This window comes from Hemitrygon akajei, chromosome 10, assembly GCF_048418815.1.
Source record: "Hemitrygon akajei chromosome 10, sHemAka1.3, whole genome shotgun sequence".
NCBI classification, from domain to species: domain Eukaryota; kingdom Metazoa; phylum Chordata; class Chondrichthyes; order Myliobatiformes; family Dasyatidae; genus Hemitrygon; species Hemitrygon akajei.
In genome coordinates this window covers 152,434,001-152,454,966 of record NC_133133.1, presented here as the reverse complement: position 1 = coordinate 152,454,966, position 20,966 = coordinate 152,434,001, and the positions used below count along the sequence as shown (strand labels likewise).

General features: G+C 40.1%; 1 protein-coding gene across 2 annotated transcripts in view; it reads right to left on the bottom strand.

The window, feature by feature from the left end:
• The window catches only part of lrp6 (low density lipoprotein receptor-related protein 6), a 149,808-nt gene that overhangs the window by 21,647 nt on the left and 107,195 nt on the right, over positions 1-20,966 (bottom strand). For both annotated transcript variants that reach the window (XM_073059413.1, XM_073059412.1), the window contains 2 exons: positions 15,891-16,287; positions 15,221-15,392 (listed from right to left, as the gene is read on the bottom strand). In XM_073059413.1, the coding sequence (XP_072915514.1) occupies positions 15,221-15,392; positions 15,891-16,287 (569 nt within the window). The remainder of the gene's footprint in view (positions 1-15,220; positions 15,393-15,890; positions 16,288-20,966) is intronic.

The following is a 20,966-nucleotide window of genomic DNA, read 5'->3' as shown; positions in this document are numbered from 1 at the left end:
ATCCAAGGCCCAAGAGTTCAGCACGGAGCTGAGTAAACATCATGGAGCAGTGAAATGAACAGGACCATTCCTCACCCCGGGCCCCGACACCCTGGCATTTTCATTCCGGCTCTGTGCCTAAGTCATCATCCAAATATTGGGTTCAATCGCTTCAATATGATCTGAGGCCTGGACCCCAACACCTCGTTTTGGTTTGTACCCGATCTTTCTGATTCGGCGCGGCACTCAAATCGGTCGAACATCGAGTCTTCCTCGCTCTTGGCTATGGGCCTGCTGCCTCGCCTCACCTTGGCTCTCACACTGAACTGCCTCCAAGTCCAAAGCGAAGTTACAGACTATTGCTTGTGATGATCGTTTGCCAGAAAAAGTGGGATCAACAAAATATTTTGTTGCTTTCCTTGTTTCATCAGCGACCAGCCAGAAGTCGCTGAGATTCACCAGCGCCATCTCAAACCACCACATGTAGAATGGGGGTGAGGAACGTTACACGTCTCAATCGCCTCAGAAAGCACACACACTGTTGTGCCTTCCTGACTAGTGAGCAGGTGTTGTGGGTGTACGTTAGATCGTCTGTTATATGTATACAGTCGGCCCTCCTTATCCGCCAGTTACGCATGCACAAATTCAACCAACCGCGAATCCAGAAAACCTGGAAGTGCTCTTCCAGCACTTGTTGTTCAAACATGTATGGACTTTTTTTTCTTGTCATTATTCCCTAAACAATGCAGTACAACAACTAATTTACATAACATTTACATTGTATTAGGTATTTTAAGTAATTTAGAGATGATTTAAAGTATATGGGAGGATATGCGTGGGTTATCATGGATCGGGATTAAAAAAAATTAGAAGTTCTCATACTAAGTAAGTCGGAAAAGGTACATCCAGTATTATTTAGCGTCAGTTAGTCAAACGTTTGTCTTAGTATATAGTAAATATTTTACCTTTCTATGCATATAAAACACTTAAGAACGTATGTTTCAGCGCTGGGCTCGGGAACAAAAGTTCCCATGTTCGATCCAGTGACAGATTGCTCCCGAGTGCACTCTCCACCGTGCCGGGTTGATGTGGAGGATCAAACATTCAAAACCCCAAAACCCAATAATTAAGCCATTGCGTTGCTTAGTAATAATTGTAGCTTTCATCGGGGCAGGGCCTTTCTCACTTTATCCTTTAAAATTGTTTTGATCATTAACCGACATAGCCTAACGCTTTTACAATGACCGATGGCGTTTCACCTCTTTCCAATCGCTTTATTATTTTCAATTGTGATCGTAGAAACACTGCGGATTCAGAGCTCCGTCACCGGGTCCTAAGGCCCACCGCATTGAAACAGGTTGAATAAGGGACTTGAGCATCCGTGTTTTTTGGTATCCGCGAGGGGGTCCCGGAACCAATCCCTCGCGGATAAGGAGGGCCGACTGTACCAGGATCACTCTGCCATGGAGATGTGCAATTGCATACTGATTCAAGCTCAAATGAAGTGTAAGGCAAGCAGAACAATCTTATTGGGTATTGCAAATACGCTTCAGGATTGTGAATGAAAGAGTGACTTAATACCTAACATTAATTAACCCTTCCTGTGCACTTTCAAACAGTTTCCACACAGTTTTGTATATTGACTGCATCACTGCTAATCAAAAGCTGACAAATGAATATTACAATATTTGGTTCAACTGAACAAAATTTTCGTTTGCAATGAACTTGTGAAAATTAACTTAAGTGTACTTCTATTTCCATTTAGTTTTGCGATTATGTTCTTCCCCTTATTTTTGTTTTGCAGCTCAAACTCCTTTCACTGTCTAATCAAATCATTATTCTGCTCAGTGGGAGCTCAAGGACAATCCTCCTAAATACTATGGAAAAGCACAGAGCTAACTCATGGCTAGAATCAACACCTGCCTCAGGAATGACCTGGACCCACTGCAATATGCCTATCGCCACTATAGGTCTGCAGCAAACGTGATCTCAATGGCTCTCCCTGCAGCCTTGAATCACCCAGATAATGCAAACACCCATGTCAGGGTGCTGTTTGTTCACTATAGTTCAGTGTTTAACACCACCTTTCCTACAGTCCTGATTGAAAAGCTACAGAACCTAGGTCTCTGTACCTCCCTCTGCAACTGGATCCTCAACTTCCAAACTGGAAGACCACAATCTGTACAGATTGGAAATAACATTTCCATCTCGCTTATTCTGGGCATCTTACCTTGGAATGGATGTACTGTAACTGGAGAGGGTTCAAAAGAGGTTCATGAAAATGATTTCAGGATTAAATGGCTTGTAATATGAAGGGCATTTGATGGCTCAAGGCCTGTATTTGCTGGAATTCAGAAGAATAAGGGGTAATCTCATTGAATGGTGAAAGGCCTTGACAGAGTGGACGTGGAGAGGATGTTTCCTATGATGGGAGAAACTAAGACCAGAGGACACAGTCTCAGAATAGAGGGAGGTCCTTCTAGAAAAGAGATGAGTAAGAATTTCTTTACCCAGAGAGCGGTGAATCTGTGGAATTCTCTGCCACAAGCTGCTGTGGGGGCCAAGTTTTATGTATATTTAAGGCGGAAGTTGATAGATGCTTGATTGGTCAGGGCATGAAGGGATAATAGGGAGAAGGCAGGAGATCAGGGCTGAGAGGGAAAATGGATCAGGCGTAATGAAATGATGGAGCAGACTCAATGGGCCCAATAGCTTAATTCTGCTCCTATATCTAACGGTCTTAGGGCCTATCATGGGTAACAGCCAAGAGATCTTCAAGGGGCGGTGCCCATCATTAAGGATCCCCACCCTTTTCACACAGTCCCATCAGAAAGGAGGTACAGAAGCCTGAAGTTCAATTCAGGAACAGCTTCTTCCCCTTTCCCATCCAATTTGCTAATGGACATTGAACCCCTGAACACTACCTCACTACTTCCTTTTATTTCTGTTATCTGGCATGACTTCTTTATCATGTATTGTATTGTACTGCTGCCATAAAGTTAAAAAATTTCACGACATATGCCGACGATAATCAAATATGATTCTGATTCTAACTGAATCAAACCAAACAGAAAAGATTCAGTGCTCTCCCAACAACCATTTCCTCCTAACCACTTCATACAGGCTGCTGTATTTATTTATGCCAGGTCTGGGAGCTTTGGATTCCACCAGCACAGGCACCCAGGGTCCCGTGGCCGGCACATTGGAAACTTAAATTCCACATATTTAACAGTTTACAATGCAGCAAGTACAGTGAAGGATCGACTGCTATGATTTTCAAACCCTAGTACCACCACCCCTCCTCCACCTCTTTAAAAACCATACTCAATTCCTCCTGTTCCTCTATCTTAGATGCCAGCTCTGTTCAATGGCCATTGCAGTGGAATGATTACCATAGCTCAATAGTATCACTAACTTTCCTACGGGAACCAGGAAACACTTTGAGCTCAGACCCTTTTCACTCTATTGCCTAGTTATAAGAATGAGGCAATTAGACGAGCCAGGCACAAAATATGCCATTAGTAGGGAATAATCTTCCACTCCACCTTCTAAACCCCATAACCACAAACGGCTTTTAATCCAAGATATAGCCCAGCCAACACACATGTTTCCCATTTTATATTCTTCAATTTCTTCAACTAGAGCTCTTGGATTGTGCAGAATTATGATCATTTCCAGTAATTACTGACTCTTGCTTTGTCAGTTCACTTGATGCAGACATATTCATTTTATTTAAAAGAATGTGAAACCCAAGAGAACCAAATTCCAAATATAGTATTCAGAATGGATCACTTTCTATTTAGGAGAGAAGCTACCAAGGCAGAGCATTCGCTAAGTTGGTTATTTTCTCCTGACTAAACTAAATGACGGCACAATTTAATGACCTGTTGCTGCTTCAGACAGCTTCGGGCAGGTTAATAAAGCCCTCAATTTCTTGAGGGAGTTTTCCATCTCTTTCCTAATAGCACGTTATTTCAAAAACCAAATAACTAAACTCCACTGTGGTTGATCTTTGGCTTAAAAAGATAAAGTCTAGGTTACACTTAGGAAGTTTTTTTTTAAACTGCTATAAGGGAAAAGGACTGTTCCCTCCAAAGAGAAAAGACTGCAGCAGAAGATTGACTTTTGCCTTCTGGCCTCCCCAGAACAAATCTGAATTCATGTTTGTTCTTGTCATTGTTAAAAACCTTCACTGCCCAACATTTCCTTTCCCTTCAAACCACAGTGTGGTATAGATTTCACATTCTGAGGCTATCAACATCTTAAACCACAGCAAGAACATTGTCTACAACAGCAAACAGCTGTGACTATACCACAAGCACCACCTTACTAGACATACTTCAGCAAAACTGCAAACATAATACAGACACAACAAAAATAAAACTGCCATTACACCAGCAATTGCAGATGCCATACCCTATCTTCAGTCTGTGAACTTATGAAAATAATTTCCTGTTTTAAATAAACCTGTGATTAAACTGAGAATAAAGCAAAAACAAGTTAAAACACAATAACAGTAAACAAGCTCCTCACATCTAATTATCAGGGGGAAAAAATTACAATAAGTCCCCTTTAATTGAACAATGAAAATAACAATCTGACTCATTACTAACTGAACTCTTCAATCATACAAGTGAACTCTTACAGTTCACTTTACACAAAATTTAAATCTGGAATCAATCTCAGCTTATTTTGCAGAAATACTGGTACGAAGATAAAGTACGGAAGATAATTTTATCTGGTGCAAAATAAATAGTAATTAAGAAAGAAATGAAGTAAAAAATTCTTTCTAACAAATACAAGGGTCTGTATACATGTAACCCACTTCACTGAGAACAAAAAGAACATTGTTGAGGCTTCGTGCATGCGGCTGACTAAAGCCAATGTATTGTGAAAACCAGCCAAAAGTTAAGTGACACTGTCATCAGTGGGTGGTTCCCATAAGTTTCCACAAACGGTTTCTAAATACAGCATAATATCAAATCTAATCTAGTCCCAGACTCAAAATAGATAAACTGGATTACTTTCTAAACTTCCATGCTATAACAAAACATTCCACATGAGCCCAGCAGTTACAGCGATGCTATTGTGATGAAAGGGCAAGGTGAAAATAAGACTTACCAAAATAAAAAAGTCCAGTTCATTTGCGTCACTGAACTTAGAAACAGAATCAGGTTCATTATCACTGATGAGCGCTGCGAATCTTGTTCACTTGTGGCAGCAGTACAGTGCATAAATTTCTATGAGTTACAATAAGAAATATATTTTTAAAAAGTAGCAGAAAAAGAGAGCAGAATAGTTAATAGGGGTGTTAATGGACCAGTCTGATGGTCGAGGGGAAGAAGCTGTTCCTGAAATGTTGAGTGAGCACCCTTGGGCCTCTGTGCCTCCTCCTTGAAGGCAGCAATGAGAAGAGGTCGTGTCCTGGATGGTGAGGGTCCGTAGATATGACAAAGCCAAGAAGTGGCAAAGCAAGATGGGATTTACTAACAAATGCAATGATTTTGAGTTAGTTGGATTGTGATACTTGCCACAGAGATTAGTGACATTGGAAGAATACAATGTTTGAGGAAACCATGGTGTAGGCCACATGAATTAACAGCTTGGTGGCATAGCAAACACCTTTGCTTTCATCTCTCAACTGATCGCACTTCCATGATCTTCCACAGGTAACATTTCCTCTTCTCTGACCTACTGCAAACCATATTCTTCAATTTCTGTCCATGTCTTCTCCACCTTCAGTCCCCACAAAACAGCTCATGAAGCTTTTTCCACGGAAGATCACCGTCAGCCCTTCCCATTTCTCACCATCATTAGCATTGTCCAGAAACACAATGCCACCTCCTACGTGTACGCTGCTGACATCTCACTCAATCCCGACACGAAAGCTCTCTTGGATTCCAATTAATCGTACCTTCAGTAGAAGATGGACAGAAATTTTCTCCGGCTACCATTAGGAATACTGAAACTCTTATACATTTGAACTGGAGTCAAGCTATGGACCTCACATCGCTAACATCACAAAGCAGGCTTTTTACCCCTCCATAATATCACTCAACTCCAGCTGTCACACCTCAACTGCAGAAACCTTTAGCTCTTCCATTGGACTCTTAAGTCAGCCACATTTTGGTTCCTTCGAACATCAACGCTACTTAACGAGTAGGAAATGGAACAAAGAAACATTTAAACTGACTAGGAATGGAGAAAGTAACCCACCAGGGCAGAATTATCAGAACAGCCATGACAGTCTCATATTTTTTCTGGTACTTGGATAAACGTTTGACAAATTCTTTTTACTATTTATATTAGGAATACTAAATCAGCTTAGACTGCAAATCTAGCTGAGATCACTGGGGATTTAATCGCAAGACTAATGCTGCAAGTTAATTGTACTCAAACCTAACGATGGGATTTGCTGATTAATGCAGAGCTACTCCATCTTAAGCAGTTGATTTAACAAAAAATATTCACTGACAGGATTAGAACAGCACTCAAATTGAAGCAATTTACAGTGAAAATCATCAATATTACAAGAAGCAAAGATTCAAATATACAATAGTAACTTTATGGAATTTCACAAGTACAAGTACTTGTAAAAAGCAAGCACACATTTAAAACCACTTTTTCAGAAAATCAATGCGCAAAGTTCAACAATGAACAGTTTTTGCCATCAACGTGAATGTGAGAGGGGCCAAAGATGGGGGAAGTGGCATGGGCCCCTGAAGAAGTGGGAAATCTTGTATAGTTTCAATTATCAGCCCTGTGGATCAGTAGCAAATACAGCAATCTAAACCACAGAATAATGTTAACCTACTTAAGCAGCCCACAATCGACAATGGGATGAGGGCTCATTTTGGAGCAGGTTGCTGCTTGTTTTGAAGAACGCTATGTGGAAAGATCATAAATCTGTTAACAGTACCACTCCAGCATTAAGAACTAGAAGATTTTCAGACTGTGCAAGGCATAGATCCCAGATTTGTGCCACTCGAATCAAATAGTTAAACAAACCTAATTAGCAATGATTATGTGAATGGCTCTAAGAAGCAACAATGGAAAAGTGAGTTTAAAAGTTACAAAGTTGAAACTACCTTTATTATCCAAGTATGAATACATTATACAACCCTGAGATTCATCTCGTTACAAAAAACCCAAAAGAACCCATTTAGAAAAAACGTCAAACATCCAATGAGTGGAGAGAAAAAACAACCAAATCATGCCAACAATAAAAGCACCAAAAAACATTCTGCACTGAAATCCACAAAGAGAATCTGTCCACAAGTGGTTCGTTCAGCGCAGAGCCAAGTAAACTTTGCACAGCAGCGAGCTAAACACTAAAAATAGCCATGTACGCAACACACACAAAATGCTGGTGGAACGAAGCAGGCATGGCATGAAGAAGTACAGTCGACATTTTGGGCTGAGACCTTTTGTCAGGACTAAATGAAAAAAGATAGTAAGAGATTTGAAAGTGGGAGGGGGAGGGATGAAGCTAAGAGCTGGGAAGTTGATTGGCTGGAGAAGAGGGAGTCTCATAGGACGGAAGGCCTAGGAAGAAAGAAAGGGGAAGGCGAGCACCAGAGGAAGATGGCGAACAGACAAGGATTTATTGTGAGAGAGAGAGAGAAAAAAAATATAAAAAATAAAAAATTAAGGATGGGGTTAAGAGGAGGAGGAGGAGCATTCACGGAAGTTAGAGAAATCAATGTTCATGCCATTAGGTTGGAGGCTACCCAGATGGAATACAAGGTGTTGTTCCTCCAACCTGAGTGTGGCTTCATCTTGACAATAGAGGAGGCCATGGATAGTCATATCAGAATGGAAATGGGATGTGGAATTAAAACGTGTGGCCATGGGGAGATCCTGCTTTCTCTGGCGGACAGAGTGTAGGTTTTCAGCAGAACAGTCTCCAAGTCTGCGTCAGGTCTCACCAATATATATAGAAGGCCGCACTGGGAGCACCAGACGCAGTATATCACACCAGCCGACTCACAGGTGAAGTGTCGATCACCTGGAAGGACTGTCTGGGGCCCTGAAGGGTGGTGAGGGAGGAAGTGTAAGGGCAGGTGTAGCACTTGTTCTGCTTACAAGGATAAGTGCCAGGAGGGAGATTGGTGGGAAGGGATTGGACAAGGGAGTCACGTAGGGAGCGATCCCTGTGGAAAGCAGAAAGTGGGGGCAAGGGAAAGATGTGCTTGGTGGTGAGATCCCACTGGAGATGGCCATCGTTCTACTTTGAAGTGAAATGAACCAAGAATTGCCAGCAATGTGATCCTATGAGGGCTAAACAAGTTGATTCACACTTAAGTTTAACATGAAACAAACTTAACAGTGCTGAGGCGATTAAAGATGAATTTGAAAACGGGCACAAGTTAACTCTATGCCCCATTAAAGCAAATACACATGAGGAAAAAAATTACCTGCTGTAAAAGCAATTTCAAAAAACAGGGGTCTATTTTAATATTCAAATCGATTTAAAATCAAATTTAAAACAATAAAGATTTACATCGCACTTGCCAAACCTTGGTATGAATGTTTTTATAATTACTGCACAGAATTTTTTTCTTTGCGCAGAAGCAATTGAAGCAAGCACTGCCATTCCGGGTTGCAATTTATCATTTAAGAAATTAATGTTAAAGAAAACTCTTGTCCCAGTTGTATGAGCCTCGACCCATCCCGTATCCCACCCCAATACAGTCCCCCAGAACACAGTATTTATTGATTTAGTGGTATCGTGTGGAATGGGCCCTTCCGGCCCTGAGAGCCACGCTGTCCCATCAACCACCGACAAACCCAATTAACCGTATCCTAATCACAAGACAATTTACAACGACCAGTTAACCTACCCAGTATGCCTTTGGGTGTGAGGGAGGAAACCGGAGGACCAGAGAAATCCCACGCATTCCACAAGGAGGACATACAGAGACCCCTTACAGAACGCCGCCGGAACTGAACCCTGAACTCCAGAATCTTAAAATACCTTGAATAGAGGCACACACTCCCTGGGCACAATACTGAACAGTTCTGTAACTGCCAGAGTTGTAAATTGTCAACCCAAGTCAATTTGTATTCAACTCAGTATTCAGTAAAGTCAAGGTTACAACCTTTGAATCTTCTCTGCTTGCCTAAATGAAGGCCTTGTGTTTCATTATTCCCCACAGTAGGCAGTGCAAGCTGCCAGTCACCAATAGAAATTTTACCCAGTCTAGACAGCTCGAACTACCTTTTTAGCTGAATGTTATAGTCGGTGATCAGAATTAAGCACAGCCTCACAATTTCAGGATTAGGATGTAAAATGAAGCATTCTCTGGACATTGGTTCTCAGTTCCCACTGAATGCAAATGATTTGAAACCACAAGAAATCTTCCAATTCTCTGACTTTGTGCACAGCTCTTCAGCAGCCAAATTACTGTGTGAACCTGTGCCATACCTTGCCCAATATAAAAAGACTGCACAACCTCAGAGTACACAAATGGCTTTGTTTTACTGAAGGAGATCTAACCACAAACTGGCAAATGCGTACAACAGCTCACAGTAAACTGACACTGGATAACACAGCAAAACCTCGAACTACAAGCACAAAATGTTTTCCAATCCTTTCCTTCCCTCTCCACTACCCCAGAGTTTTTAAATATGATGGGCATCAACATTCCACAGGAAGGGCGAAAACAAACTAACAGAATCAACGTATGAAGGATTAAAACTGTATTTAAATTTACCTCAGTTTACAAGTTAATTGATTTATTATGCAAATTTGAATTTTTTTTCAGTTGAGTGGGAGAAAGCTTTATCTCAATTTAAAGCACTTCAGAAAAAAAATGTCTACACCACCAAAATAGGGACTCTCTGCTCATAGTTCATTCCCTCAATAATTCTATCAGTCACTTACTATAACCTCAAAATCAGTTAACCATAATGCTGGCTTTCGATCTTCCCTGGGCTATCTCCAGTTCCTCTAGCAACTTTAAAAAAAAATTGGGTTGTCAACTGATTTTTCCTCCTCTTCCTCAGATAACTTTGATAAACCCATTGGTGCCAACGATAACCACATAATGAAAGTAATATTTCAGCACAGAAGTATTAACAAAACCTGTGTTTGAACAAGTGCTAATGGTCGAGTCTGAGCGATCTGTACAAATGTTTGTGGAACACAATCAGACTGTATCAGTGTTGCACCATTTTGCACTTCCGCAAGTGTATAAATGGCCATTTAAATATGTAACTTCTAATTTGTTTGACACTATTAAAAATCTGGCTAACTGTCCAAGATAATTGAGCATTTTTCTTTCTACCTCTAACATCCATCTCTATGTCAACCTATGTTAAGTGCTGCTGTTTCATGCATCAATCTACTAACATTAACTGGATATTCAGAATGAGAATTCCACGATTGTACAGCTCAAGTATATTTGTGTAATCAGTCTGGGCCATCACTTCATTGCAGCCTTATTCTATCTTTGCTCATCTTAAATTTTTAGTATATCCCTTTATTCCCTTCTCCCTTGTGTTTGTGCAGTCTCCATTTATAAACAATGATACTCTGTGAGTCTCACATCCCCAACACACTGGATCAAAAAGTTTATTCTGAATTTCCTACTGGATTTCTTGGTGGCCCTTTAAACTGATGGCCACTTCCTCCCATACATTCCCTCTGTATCCACCTGATCACCACTAATTTAAAGACTTCTATTAGGGGAGACAGGCAGAGAGCCGGCACGCAGCAGAGGGACAGAGAGAAGGCACGCGACAGAGAGACACACACATACACATATATACACACACACATTATAATATATATAAAATCATGATTTCTATATATGCACACTTTCTATATCCATGCCATTTGGCAACCAGAATTTTATTGGTCTAATGAAGATTCAAAAGATTAGCAGAACTTTCCATCCTTTCATTTCAATGCCTCCAGAATTAAACCAGAAGGCCCAGTGTGCTATTTCAATAGAGCTATTCTGCTCCCCTTTGGCAGTAATTTCAGTGGAGTAATTGCGTGGGGGCGTGTTTGGGTGGAGGGAAGGTTTGCAGCACCCTCAACATCCAGAAATGTTGAAGCCCTAAAGCTCCAACAGCTTGTAGTTGCAATACTCATTTCATTAGTATGACAATACATGCAAAAACATCACTACTTCATTCCCAGAAAATCAAACACCTAAAAACCCTAATGTAGAGCAACATAAAGGATATTGCCAGTTCAGTTTGCGAACAATATGAAGCAGAAATCTAAGATATCAACTTGTTTAATTACCACATTGCTTAAAAACAGAAAACCCAAATTTTTCTGCATATAGTCCCCAAAACATGCCTGGTTATAAATTTATTTCTGCAAAAAATTACATCCAACAGAAAAAGAATTACTTCTTACACTCGTCAATCTAGATTCAAAGCTGTGGAAATCAGTACGACATTGTTCAAGGTTTCAACTGCATGCATGTTTAAAACCAGAGACAGACAGCACTATCTAGTTCTACTTTATGGTAAGCACCATCAAGTAATGTCTTTCCAAAGAAACTAGGAGAAATAACACTTATTCCAAGTTCAAGTATTTAAAACATCGCTATGGTAAATGCACCCAACTGTATTCACTTATAGAAACTGAAGCTTTCATGCTAGACGAGGTATGTCAGCAGCCCCAATCATATCCCAGTTTATCAGCAGCAGCCAACTGTGAATAACGACAAACCAGCCTGCCAAGTCGCAGGCTCCTTTTCCCACTGTACACTGCCAGATAAACTGGGAACAAAAGCATCCTACTGCACCTCCCGCTGATCTCCATTAACCCCTGCTGCTGCTTATTATCTCCTCGGGGCCCCAGTACAACCACAGCCTCCGCCAGCACCATGCTTCTTAATGAATGTGTCACTGCTGATGTAAACAGACTGAATCTGCACGCCATCCACGGAACCGGTTACTAAGCAAATCAAAAAGGTCAGTGCTGGGGGAATCTGCATTCACAGAATTGTGCCGTTTCTTTTCCAGCAACTAGCCTGACACTGGGTTATGCCTGAAAGCCAGTTAGCAACATCCCTATCGCCAACTGTTATTGATTTGGAAAGCTAAGTTCTCACAATCCATCAAAAATTCTTGATAATCTGTGCAGAGATCTTAAATCATGACAGCGGTGCAAATCATTGATTGAGATGGCCGAGAAAACCTCCAATTAATAGTGGTCTTACTGTGCCGAATACAGACTGACAAGGCTTGTCCACTGCAGCCCCTGTGTCAGCTCAAGGCCAAGGGTTTTAGTAAGGAAAAACAAACAGGGGAAACAGAACTAGAAACTTGTAAAAACTCTTTACACTTATCTGCGTCAATACAAATGTGGACCTTTTTGATCTTGTGCACTACCCAATGTTCTGGAAGAGAATACACACCTCACACTCTTTGCAGGGGAACATAATTCAGGTCAGCTATCGTTGTCAACCAGTATCAATGAATGGCTACTTCAGGACAATACATTGAATAAAGCAGAACAACAACACGGAATAAATACTTTCCAAAACCTTGCATATTTTGAAATTGTAGTAAAGAGAAAATGAAGAGCAAAGAGATTTCAAACCTCTGGATACCTCATGTCTCATTGACAGCCGCTTAAAACATTTCAACGTTAGACTGGATCCCACCTTTTCTTATTCACTTTTGGCACCGTTACCATTGCTCACAAAGCCAGCCCATACTGCTCTTCCTGAGAAGATGGCTGCACTTCAGCACCTGAGCGATTGCAGTACATCTGGTGAAGGAACTCTCCGCAATACTGATGCCCAGTGGCAATGAAGGATGGAATCATCTTGCAAGTTAGGATCGCCTATGGGGAGCTTGCAGACGTTGCTCCCATGCACCCATTACCTGTAGCAGGCATAGAGTCATACACTACAGTTTCACCATTCATAGGTATGCCTGGGCTGCCTCTGGCATGTCCTTCTGAGCTCCACATTCAACTATGGTTGGTTCCTCAGTATGATAGTAATGGCAGGAAGAAGCATATGTCAGGCCATGAAGTTAGAGACCGTCATGGTGAAGATTGTTGTTGCTGTTAATTGTTGATAGCAGCTCCTGAATAACTAGTTTCAAGCTAAATCCTGGGAGATTAGCCATTTCTGAGATGCTCAATCCACCCCATCTGGCACCAACAATCATTCCACTGTCAAAAATCACTTAGATTACATTTCTCCCCAACTCTGCTGCTTGGTCTGAACAAATGAACCTCTTGACCATGCCTGCATGCTTTTATGCATTGAGTTGCTGCCACATGATTGGCTTGTTAGATATTTGCATTAAATAGCAGGTGTACCTAATAAGGTGGGTACTGAGTGCATATCAAGAGAAGCAGCACTTCCCAGTTGGTCCCATTGAAGCAAAATCTTGTATCATCCCCAATCCAAAAACTATTACTTTTCGTTTGCTGCTAAGTCAAAATTGACATCCATGCTGCTGAAGCCCTTTACCACTCCAGACTTCAATTTCATTCAGCACATTCTATGACACATCATCAGTCATGTGGCAGATGATTTTGTTTTACATGAAATGTACTGATGCGTTTTTGATATGAATAAGGCACTTCAACTCCAGGGAACAATTCTTAAGATGAGGTGAAACAATGTTCTGGGATGCCTACCTGAATCAATCTTAGATGGTGGAGAAGAGATAGAGAAGGCAATTGTAAAAGATTCTAAGCTTCTAAAGAGGTTATGCTGAATTTTGAAACGTTCGAGCAGAGTTCGGCCTCAATTCCATGCTTGAGTGCAAAGAGGATTTATCAAAATGATTCAAAGAATGAGAGGTGGAAATTATGTGAATGGACAGGAGAAGGTGCAGGTATTCTCCTCACAGAATGGAGGAGATGGAGAGAATTGTAAAATTATTCAATAATAACCACTATTCTGCTTGAGGACCAGAGGCATGAATTGATGGTAATCAGAAAAAAATGAGAACAAGGATAACTTTCATCTTTAACAAGTAATAATTATCTAGCATGCACAGTCTGAAAGAATGATGGAAGCAGATTAAAAAGTCTTTTATAAACAAAACTGGATAAATATTTGAAGGAAAGGATGTTGTAGAACTGTGGATAAAGATGAGAAGACGACCTGGAATTGCCTTTTCATAGAATTGGTATGGATTCACACAAATGTCTCCCTTTTGAGCCAATACTAAAGAACAAAGAAGCATTGACCCCAAGTGGTTGATATTTTCATAAACCAAGAAGGACCAGTTATGCTTTGAGGCACCAAGAAGGCTTTGCTTCACCAAGTACAAGTTGCTCAGTAAGCTTACTTTGAACAAAATTCAAAGAAAGATGATTATTAATAGAGCAATCTGCGCTGTTCTCTCATTCTCCTTCAATATAACAATTAAAAGTAATCTGATATTCATACAAGCAATAATAGATTCAGAAGCAAAATATTTATACAGAAGCAGTGCTAGTATAAGCAAAGAAAAACAAAATTTTAACATTTTGGTTTCCTACTGATACATGCAGCAAGTTAGTAGTTAAGTTAATGTGGTCAAAGGGCAAATGTGAGAAGAAAATTACTGAGCGCTCTTCGTACTGCTGTGCAAATGAGCATAACATAGGATATGACAATGCAATTATTCTCAGACAATTGCTTATTTTATCAGATTTGTCCTCAGCTGAAGATTATGGATGATAACTTTGGTCATATTCACCATTCCTACAAACAACTCCTGCTGAAGAAGGATTAAGGACAAGCTATTATTTGATTAACTGTCAGTAGAGCATAAAGAACAGGGTCAAGGGACATATCATCTACATTGAGTTGAAGGCTATGTTCATTTAACTTGCACCTCCGAATTTATTTGCTGCATTTGTGGAAGATGAATATTTCAGTTCTTAAAGATAATTAAATTTTTACAAATACATCACGATATGTTCACTACTGCTTCATGTAACATCTGAAAAAAACGGTGGAGCAAAGACAGTCATTATGATGAGGGATGTAGAAGAAACTTGAAATAGAAAATGTACGTTTTAAGAACAAAGAAACATTACCACTATTTCATTAGAACAATGACTGGATTACTTACAAACAAAAATAACTTAGTACATTGAAACAATTTAACCTATCAATAAGACTGGGACAAAGTATTTACATGAAAAATACTTTTTGCTTAGCAATTTAAATAACCTAAATGAAATGGCTCAACAAACATTTCATTTGGCACAGACAAGAAGAATCATGACACAAATGCTCACAATATCTTACATACAAACCTCAATCTTATCTGTTTTAGCATCACCCCAATACATTTTTCTTTCTTCATAATCCAGAGCTAAACCATTTGGCCAACCTAACGAAGTATTAACAAGGATAACTCTTTCTGTTCCATCCAGAGTGGCACGTTCTATCTTTGGATTCTCACCCCAGTCCGTCCAGTACATGTACCTGATTGGAGAACAATCTGAGTATTAGTCACATGTACTTTTAGAGAAATATTGCCATTTTTGGATTTTAAGAGTGGAATAAAATGTTGTTAAAAGATACACAAAAAGAATATATCCCTTGCTGTGTCTGTATATCACTTCTGACATTCCTACAAAACAATGAGTATTAACAAGAGCCAAAGTTCTAAAACTCAGTGTATGAAGTCCCTCCTATTCCAGCTTATGACGTCCTACCTAAACAGAGCTTCAATAGTTTTTCTGGAGCAAAATAACAAATTTCACGTCACATGCCGGTGATAAGAAACCTGGTTCTGAGGTGCAGAATCTGGTCACCAGCACACAAAGTAAAATCGCTTTGCCAACTTTAGAATGTTCTCACCTCTATCTGGAGGTTTTATCCTCAAAAGAATTAAAATGTTTAGTACATTCAATCAACTACAACAACTTCAGCAAAGTACATTTCCTGAAAACGTACAAGATATAATCACTGAATTCTTACCCAGACATTGGATCAAGTACAATTGCTCTTGGTTCTTCTAGATCCTCTGAAATTAAAATTTTACGCATTGTGCCATTTAACCTAGTCACTTCAATACGGTCAGTGCCAGTGTCTGTCCAGTAGAGGTTTCTCGCTACCCAGTCAACTGCAATGCCATCAGGATGGTTGATTTGAGAGGTCACCACAAACTGACTTCCAGAGCCATCCAGGTAGGACCTCCTGATAGCACGCACTTCATCATCCGTCCAGTATATATATCCCTCTACTGGATCATAGTCTATTGCAATTGCATGACGGATATCGTCCAACTGCAGGATGACATCTGTAAAGTCAGGCGTATCCAACGATATCCTCCTCAAGTCTGTTCGACGGGCCAACAGCAACAACTCTGATGCACCTTTAAAATAAATGACACTAAGAGTTTACAACAGACATTTGTGATCTTTTGATCGTCTTCCTAAATATTAGTACAGCACAAATCCAACAATGAATAAAAGTTTCATGGTACTTAGTTAAGGAAAAGGCATAAACACACCTATTAAAGTCAAGCTTAGTACTAAAGTTTACCATACTTAAAAAATACACTTTTAAAATCTGTTTTAATAAAAGTCGCCCTTTTCAGACTGTTGATTTCATTTGCTGATAAAAATCTTCTGGGTACAAAGAGCTTAACTACTGTCAGTGAAGCGATTTGCTTTGAACAGCTGTGCGTGACCAACAGAGCACCACTATTCAGTCTCATATTTTTCTTTCAGCTTTGCTACAGTTTTATTGCTGTGATTGATGACAAAAGCAGCAAGCAATGGGCTAAAAGCCCATTAAATGTATGCAAGCCTTGACTCTGTGGACCGTCAATGTGACACAAAATAATTTACAGCCACCTAATCAATGTCACCCCAATGGCATTAGAAGCATGAGAAATTATTTTTTCCCTCTTGGTTCAGTGTTGGTTCTGAGTTAGCATATTTCAGCTCTGCCATGACACACAGCTGCATACTTGGTATGTCATAAATAGGTGCCTTGCAAAGAGAACTACAAGTTGAAAGCAGCAAGTCAACAAAAACAGAAACAGATGCAATCTTATGCTCATTTCATAGGTCACAACAAAATACTTAGTGAACCATTTATTCTACTCTGTCCAGAAATATTGGCAGTTCTGCTATTAAATAATTCCTGTGCAAATTTCCAGAGCTCGATGAAGAATATGCTCCTGATAATGCTATCTCTGAAATAAGTCTTTAATTTTCATGCTGATTAATGGATTCTCCATACAGACACAATTTGGCATCATTACCACTATAATCCTTGTTCCTGGGAAAACGCCAAATGGTGCTGTCATTATAGCAAGCTGTGCAGATTGGATATGGGCTTTATCAAGGGATAATTCGTGGCTCCATTTAGCAAAGTGTTCTACTGCCGACAAAAGGACTGCAAATGACAGGGTAATGTTAACAACATACACCACACAGTGAAACATTTCAACTGAAACAATGCGTACTTACTTTTCTCCCCTCCCTGAATTTTCATGGTTATCAATAAAAAGAGAAATGCTTATCAACAGGTACACATACATTTCACTATGTGCAATAGATTGAAAACTGACAGGTTTAGCTAGTGTGAGATGTAGAACGTGAAGCAGTTTCCATACCATGCTATCCTCAATATCAATATATATTGATTCTCCAAAATCATCATTTTAGCTTAAACACTCATTTTCTTCTATATAAAATGTGTTTAGGTGTAATGGATATCTAAAACATCAAAACTATCCACTTGCCCTGATATACTACTAACATAAAAATCATTCTCAAAGCCGGAACTATTTCTCTCCTGTACTCACTCACTCTCTGGATTGGTTTAGATGGGTTAAAAAAAACCATTCTTGCATACCTACAGAACTTCCACGGCTGCATACTTCTATTTATCTGGTTTAAGTATGTCGTCGCTGGCAGCTGGAATGTAAATAGCATGGTCTCGCCATATCAAATAGTTCACGTCAGTCTCTATTCGTGATATCTCAGCCAGGCAGCCAAGGCATGCACTACGCATGACCAAACATACATTCTCATTTAATTTAAGTACCACGAGAAAAAATAGTTAAGGTACAGATGAATGAAGAATTGTTCTTTTGTAAGTCACAGGGTTACAAAACAAAAGGCATCTTTCCCCTTGCACTGGTCAGAACACCAGAGTAAAGAGAATGCTCCGGGTGTAAATCCTGACTGTTCACAGCTACAAGTTACCACAGTTGCTGTTGTTTGCCATGGGTAAGTTTGCTTCACCTTCTATTGCAAACATCATTATAGAGTCAGAGTCACACAGATTAGGAATGGCCTTTCAGCCCATCGTGCTTATGCTGTCCTTTCTGCCTATTCACACTCATCCCTTTTCATTGCTTGGTTTAGGACCTTGTCATTCTATGCCTTGCCTATGTAAGAGCCTGAATAAACGGCTCTGAAATGCAGTGATTTCACTCACACCTTTGCTAGTGTGTCAGACATCAATCACCGTGCTAAAACAAAATGACCCCTTCATGTCTCCTTTAAAATTCCTTCCTCTGACCTTCAACCCATAACCCCTTGTTTTTGATACCCCTGCCATGGGGAAAACTTTGACCATGTACCCTACATTTCTGAGGTCACCTCTTGCCCTCCTCTTCAGAGGAAAGCAGCCCAGCCGATCACTCCCAATAATGTCCGGCCTCCAATCCAGACAACGTCCTGGTAAATCCCCTCTGCACTCTGCCCAGCACAATCACATCCTTTTTAAAAGAGTGCAAACAGAACTGCATATTATACTCTAAGAGTAACCTTACCAGTCTTTACAAAATTACACCAGCTCTAAGACAGGCATTCCAGACTGTGTTGCCACTTTCAGGGAACTAAGCTCTTGAATTCCCACTCATAACATCCCTTAGTGCTATACTGTATTTATGTCCTAGTTCCGACTTCCCAAAATGCATTATCTTGCATTTGCATGATGTGAGTCTATACAGGCAGAGTGTAGACATTTTGCTGACTGCTCGCTCTGCAGAAGCTACCCTCTCCTTGGCATTACAGGGACTGCAAAGGAAAGAGCCACTATGACCGTTACAAAGACTGCTAGGCCGGCTTCCAGATGGCTATGGATCAAGAGGTGTGACCTGTGGACCAAAGCTGCTGGGTCACGAGCCAGGGCCTGATCAATCCCAGCTGGGTCACCTGCGTGAGTGTCTGATGTTGATGCACCCAGTGACCCCAGGTCATATCACAGCACATCCTAGGATGCATCTCAGCATCATGTCAAGATTAAATTTCATCTGTCAATGTTCTGCCCAAAAGTTCCATCTGATCAATACGTTGCCTGAGGAAACCTTACTCATTTACCACAATGCCACCAATTCCAATTTTCATGTCATCTATAAACTTACCAAATATTCTCTCAACCAATTCACTGATATATATCACAAAAGTTGTACCACTGATCCCTATGGCAAATCACTGCTCACAGATTTCCAATCAGAAAACCATTCTTCCACCACAACCTTCTGCATCAAGTGACTAAGCCAATTCTGGGTACACCTACCCACCTTGCATTGGATTGCATGCACCTTAACTTTATGGACCTTGTCATATGCCTTAAACTTCATGTACTATTAAGTTACATCTACCATCCTGCCTGCATCAATTCCTTTTGTTACCTCAAAAAAAGACATACTCAATCAACTCAGTATTTCCCTTGTACAAAACCATCCTGAATTTTCAGAGGCAAAGTTCAGCTTGCCAAATGCACAAGGACGTAATTGCACCAGTGCATACACAAGCTTACTTGCAGTGGCATTATCTAACCTAATCAGCCCTTGCGTTTCCTAATGTACATAATTCCCACCCGTCAGAGTTTTCTCCAGTTATTTCCATACATCTGACTGGCCTATCCTTGCTGCAATTCTGAAGTAAAAGAACGGTATTAGCTGTTTCCTGGCATCTCACCTGTGCTCAACAAAAATGCAAACATCTCTGTTAGGGCCTCAACCATTTCCTTCCTTGTTTCCCCATAACATTCAGAGATAGATTTTATCCAACCCTGGGTACTTATTCACTGTTATGCATTCTAACACTATCACTGGCACTTGGTTCGTACTGATTAGCACCAGGCCGTCAACATATTCCTCCCTGGATTCACTATCCACCACATTCTTCTCCAAGGTAAATAACTGTTCATTTACCACCAACACGATTAAGCAGTGATATATTGAAGGAGAATGAGAGAACAGCGCAGATTGTTCTATTAATAATCAGTTCGGGACACTGAACTCACCACTGCACTTAAATCTGCACACTTTAACACTAATAGATAGATAGATAGATACTTTATTCATCCCCATGGGGAAATTCAACTTTTTTTTTCCAATGTCCCATACACTTGTTGTAGCAAAACTAATTACATACAATACTTAACTCAGTAAAAAAATATGATATGCATCTAAATCACTATCTCAAAAAGCATTAATAATAGCTTTTAAAAAGTTCTTAAGTCCTTAATGAATCTTAATGAAGATTTTTTTTGAGCTTTATGGTTATTAAAGTATAAAATTGGAAAGTTGCCTTCCTCACATTTGTCATTGCAACACCTGGACCAAAGCAGCTAAATTGGACAGGTCAATAGAACAGAACCTCCAACATCCTGAAGAGCCAGCCACAAAAGATTTTCATTATGCCAAATCAGAATATCCTTCTGCTAAGCTACGTTTTAACATGTGTCCTTCAGTGAGTACTTCTTCCTGCACTCAAGTTTCCCCACCAAAAACAAAGCACTAAATATTGATTTTAAAATGCTCCACATTTGGAATATCTCATAAAGTCACGACCTGCTGTGATTTTAAATTTGTTAACAGTATTATCATTTCACAACAATGATTACACAAATCAAAAACCGGACACTGTGTGTGTGCTCATTATTGCACAGGCATAATGGTGAGTTGATACAGCATTTTACTGTGGTTTTTTTAAAGAATTCTCAAAAACAAATGTACTGTTTGAGATGATCAGCACCTCCATAAATATGACTTATTTCCAAAGCAAGAATAGGAACCACAAG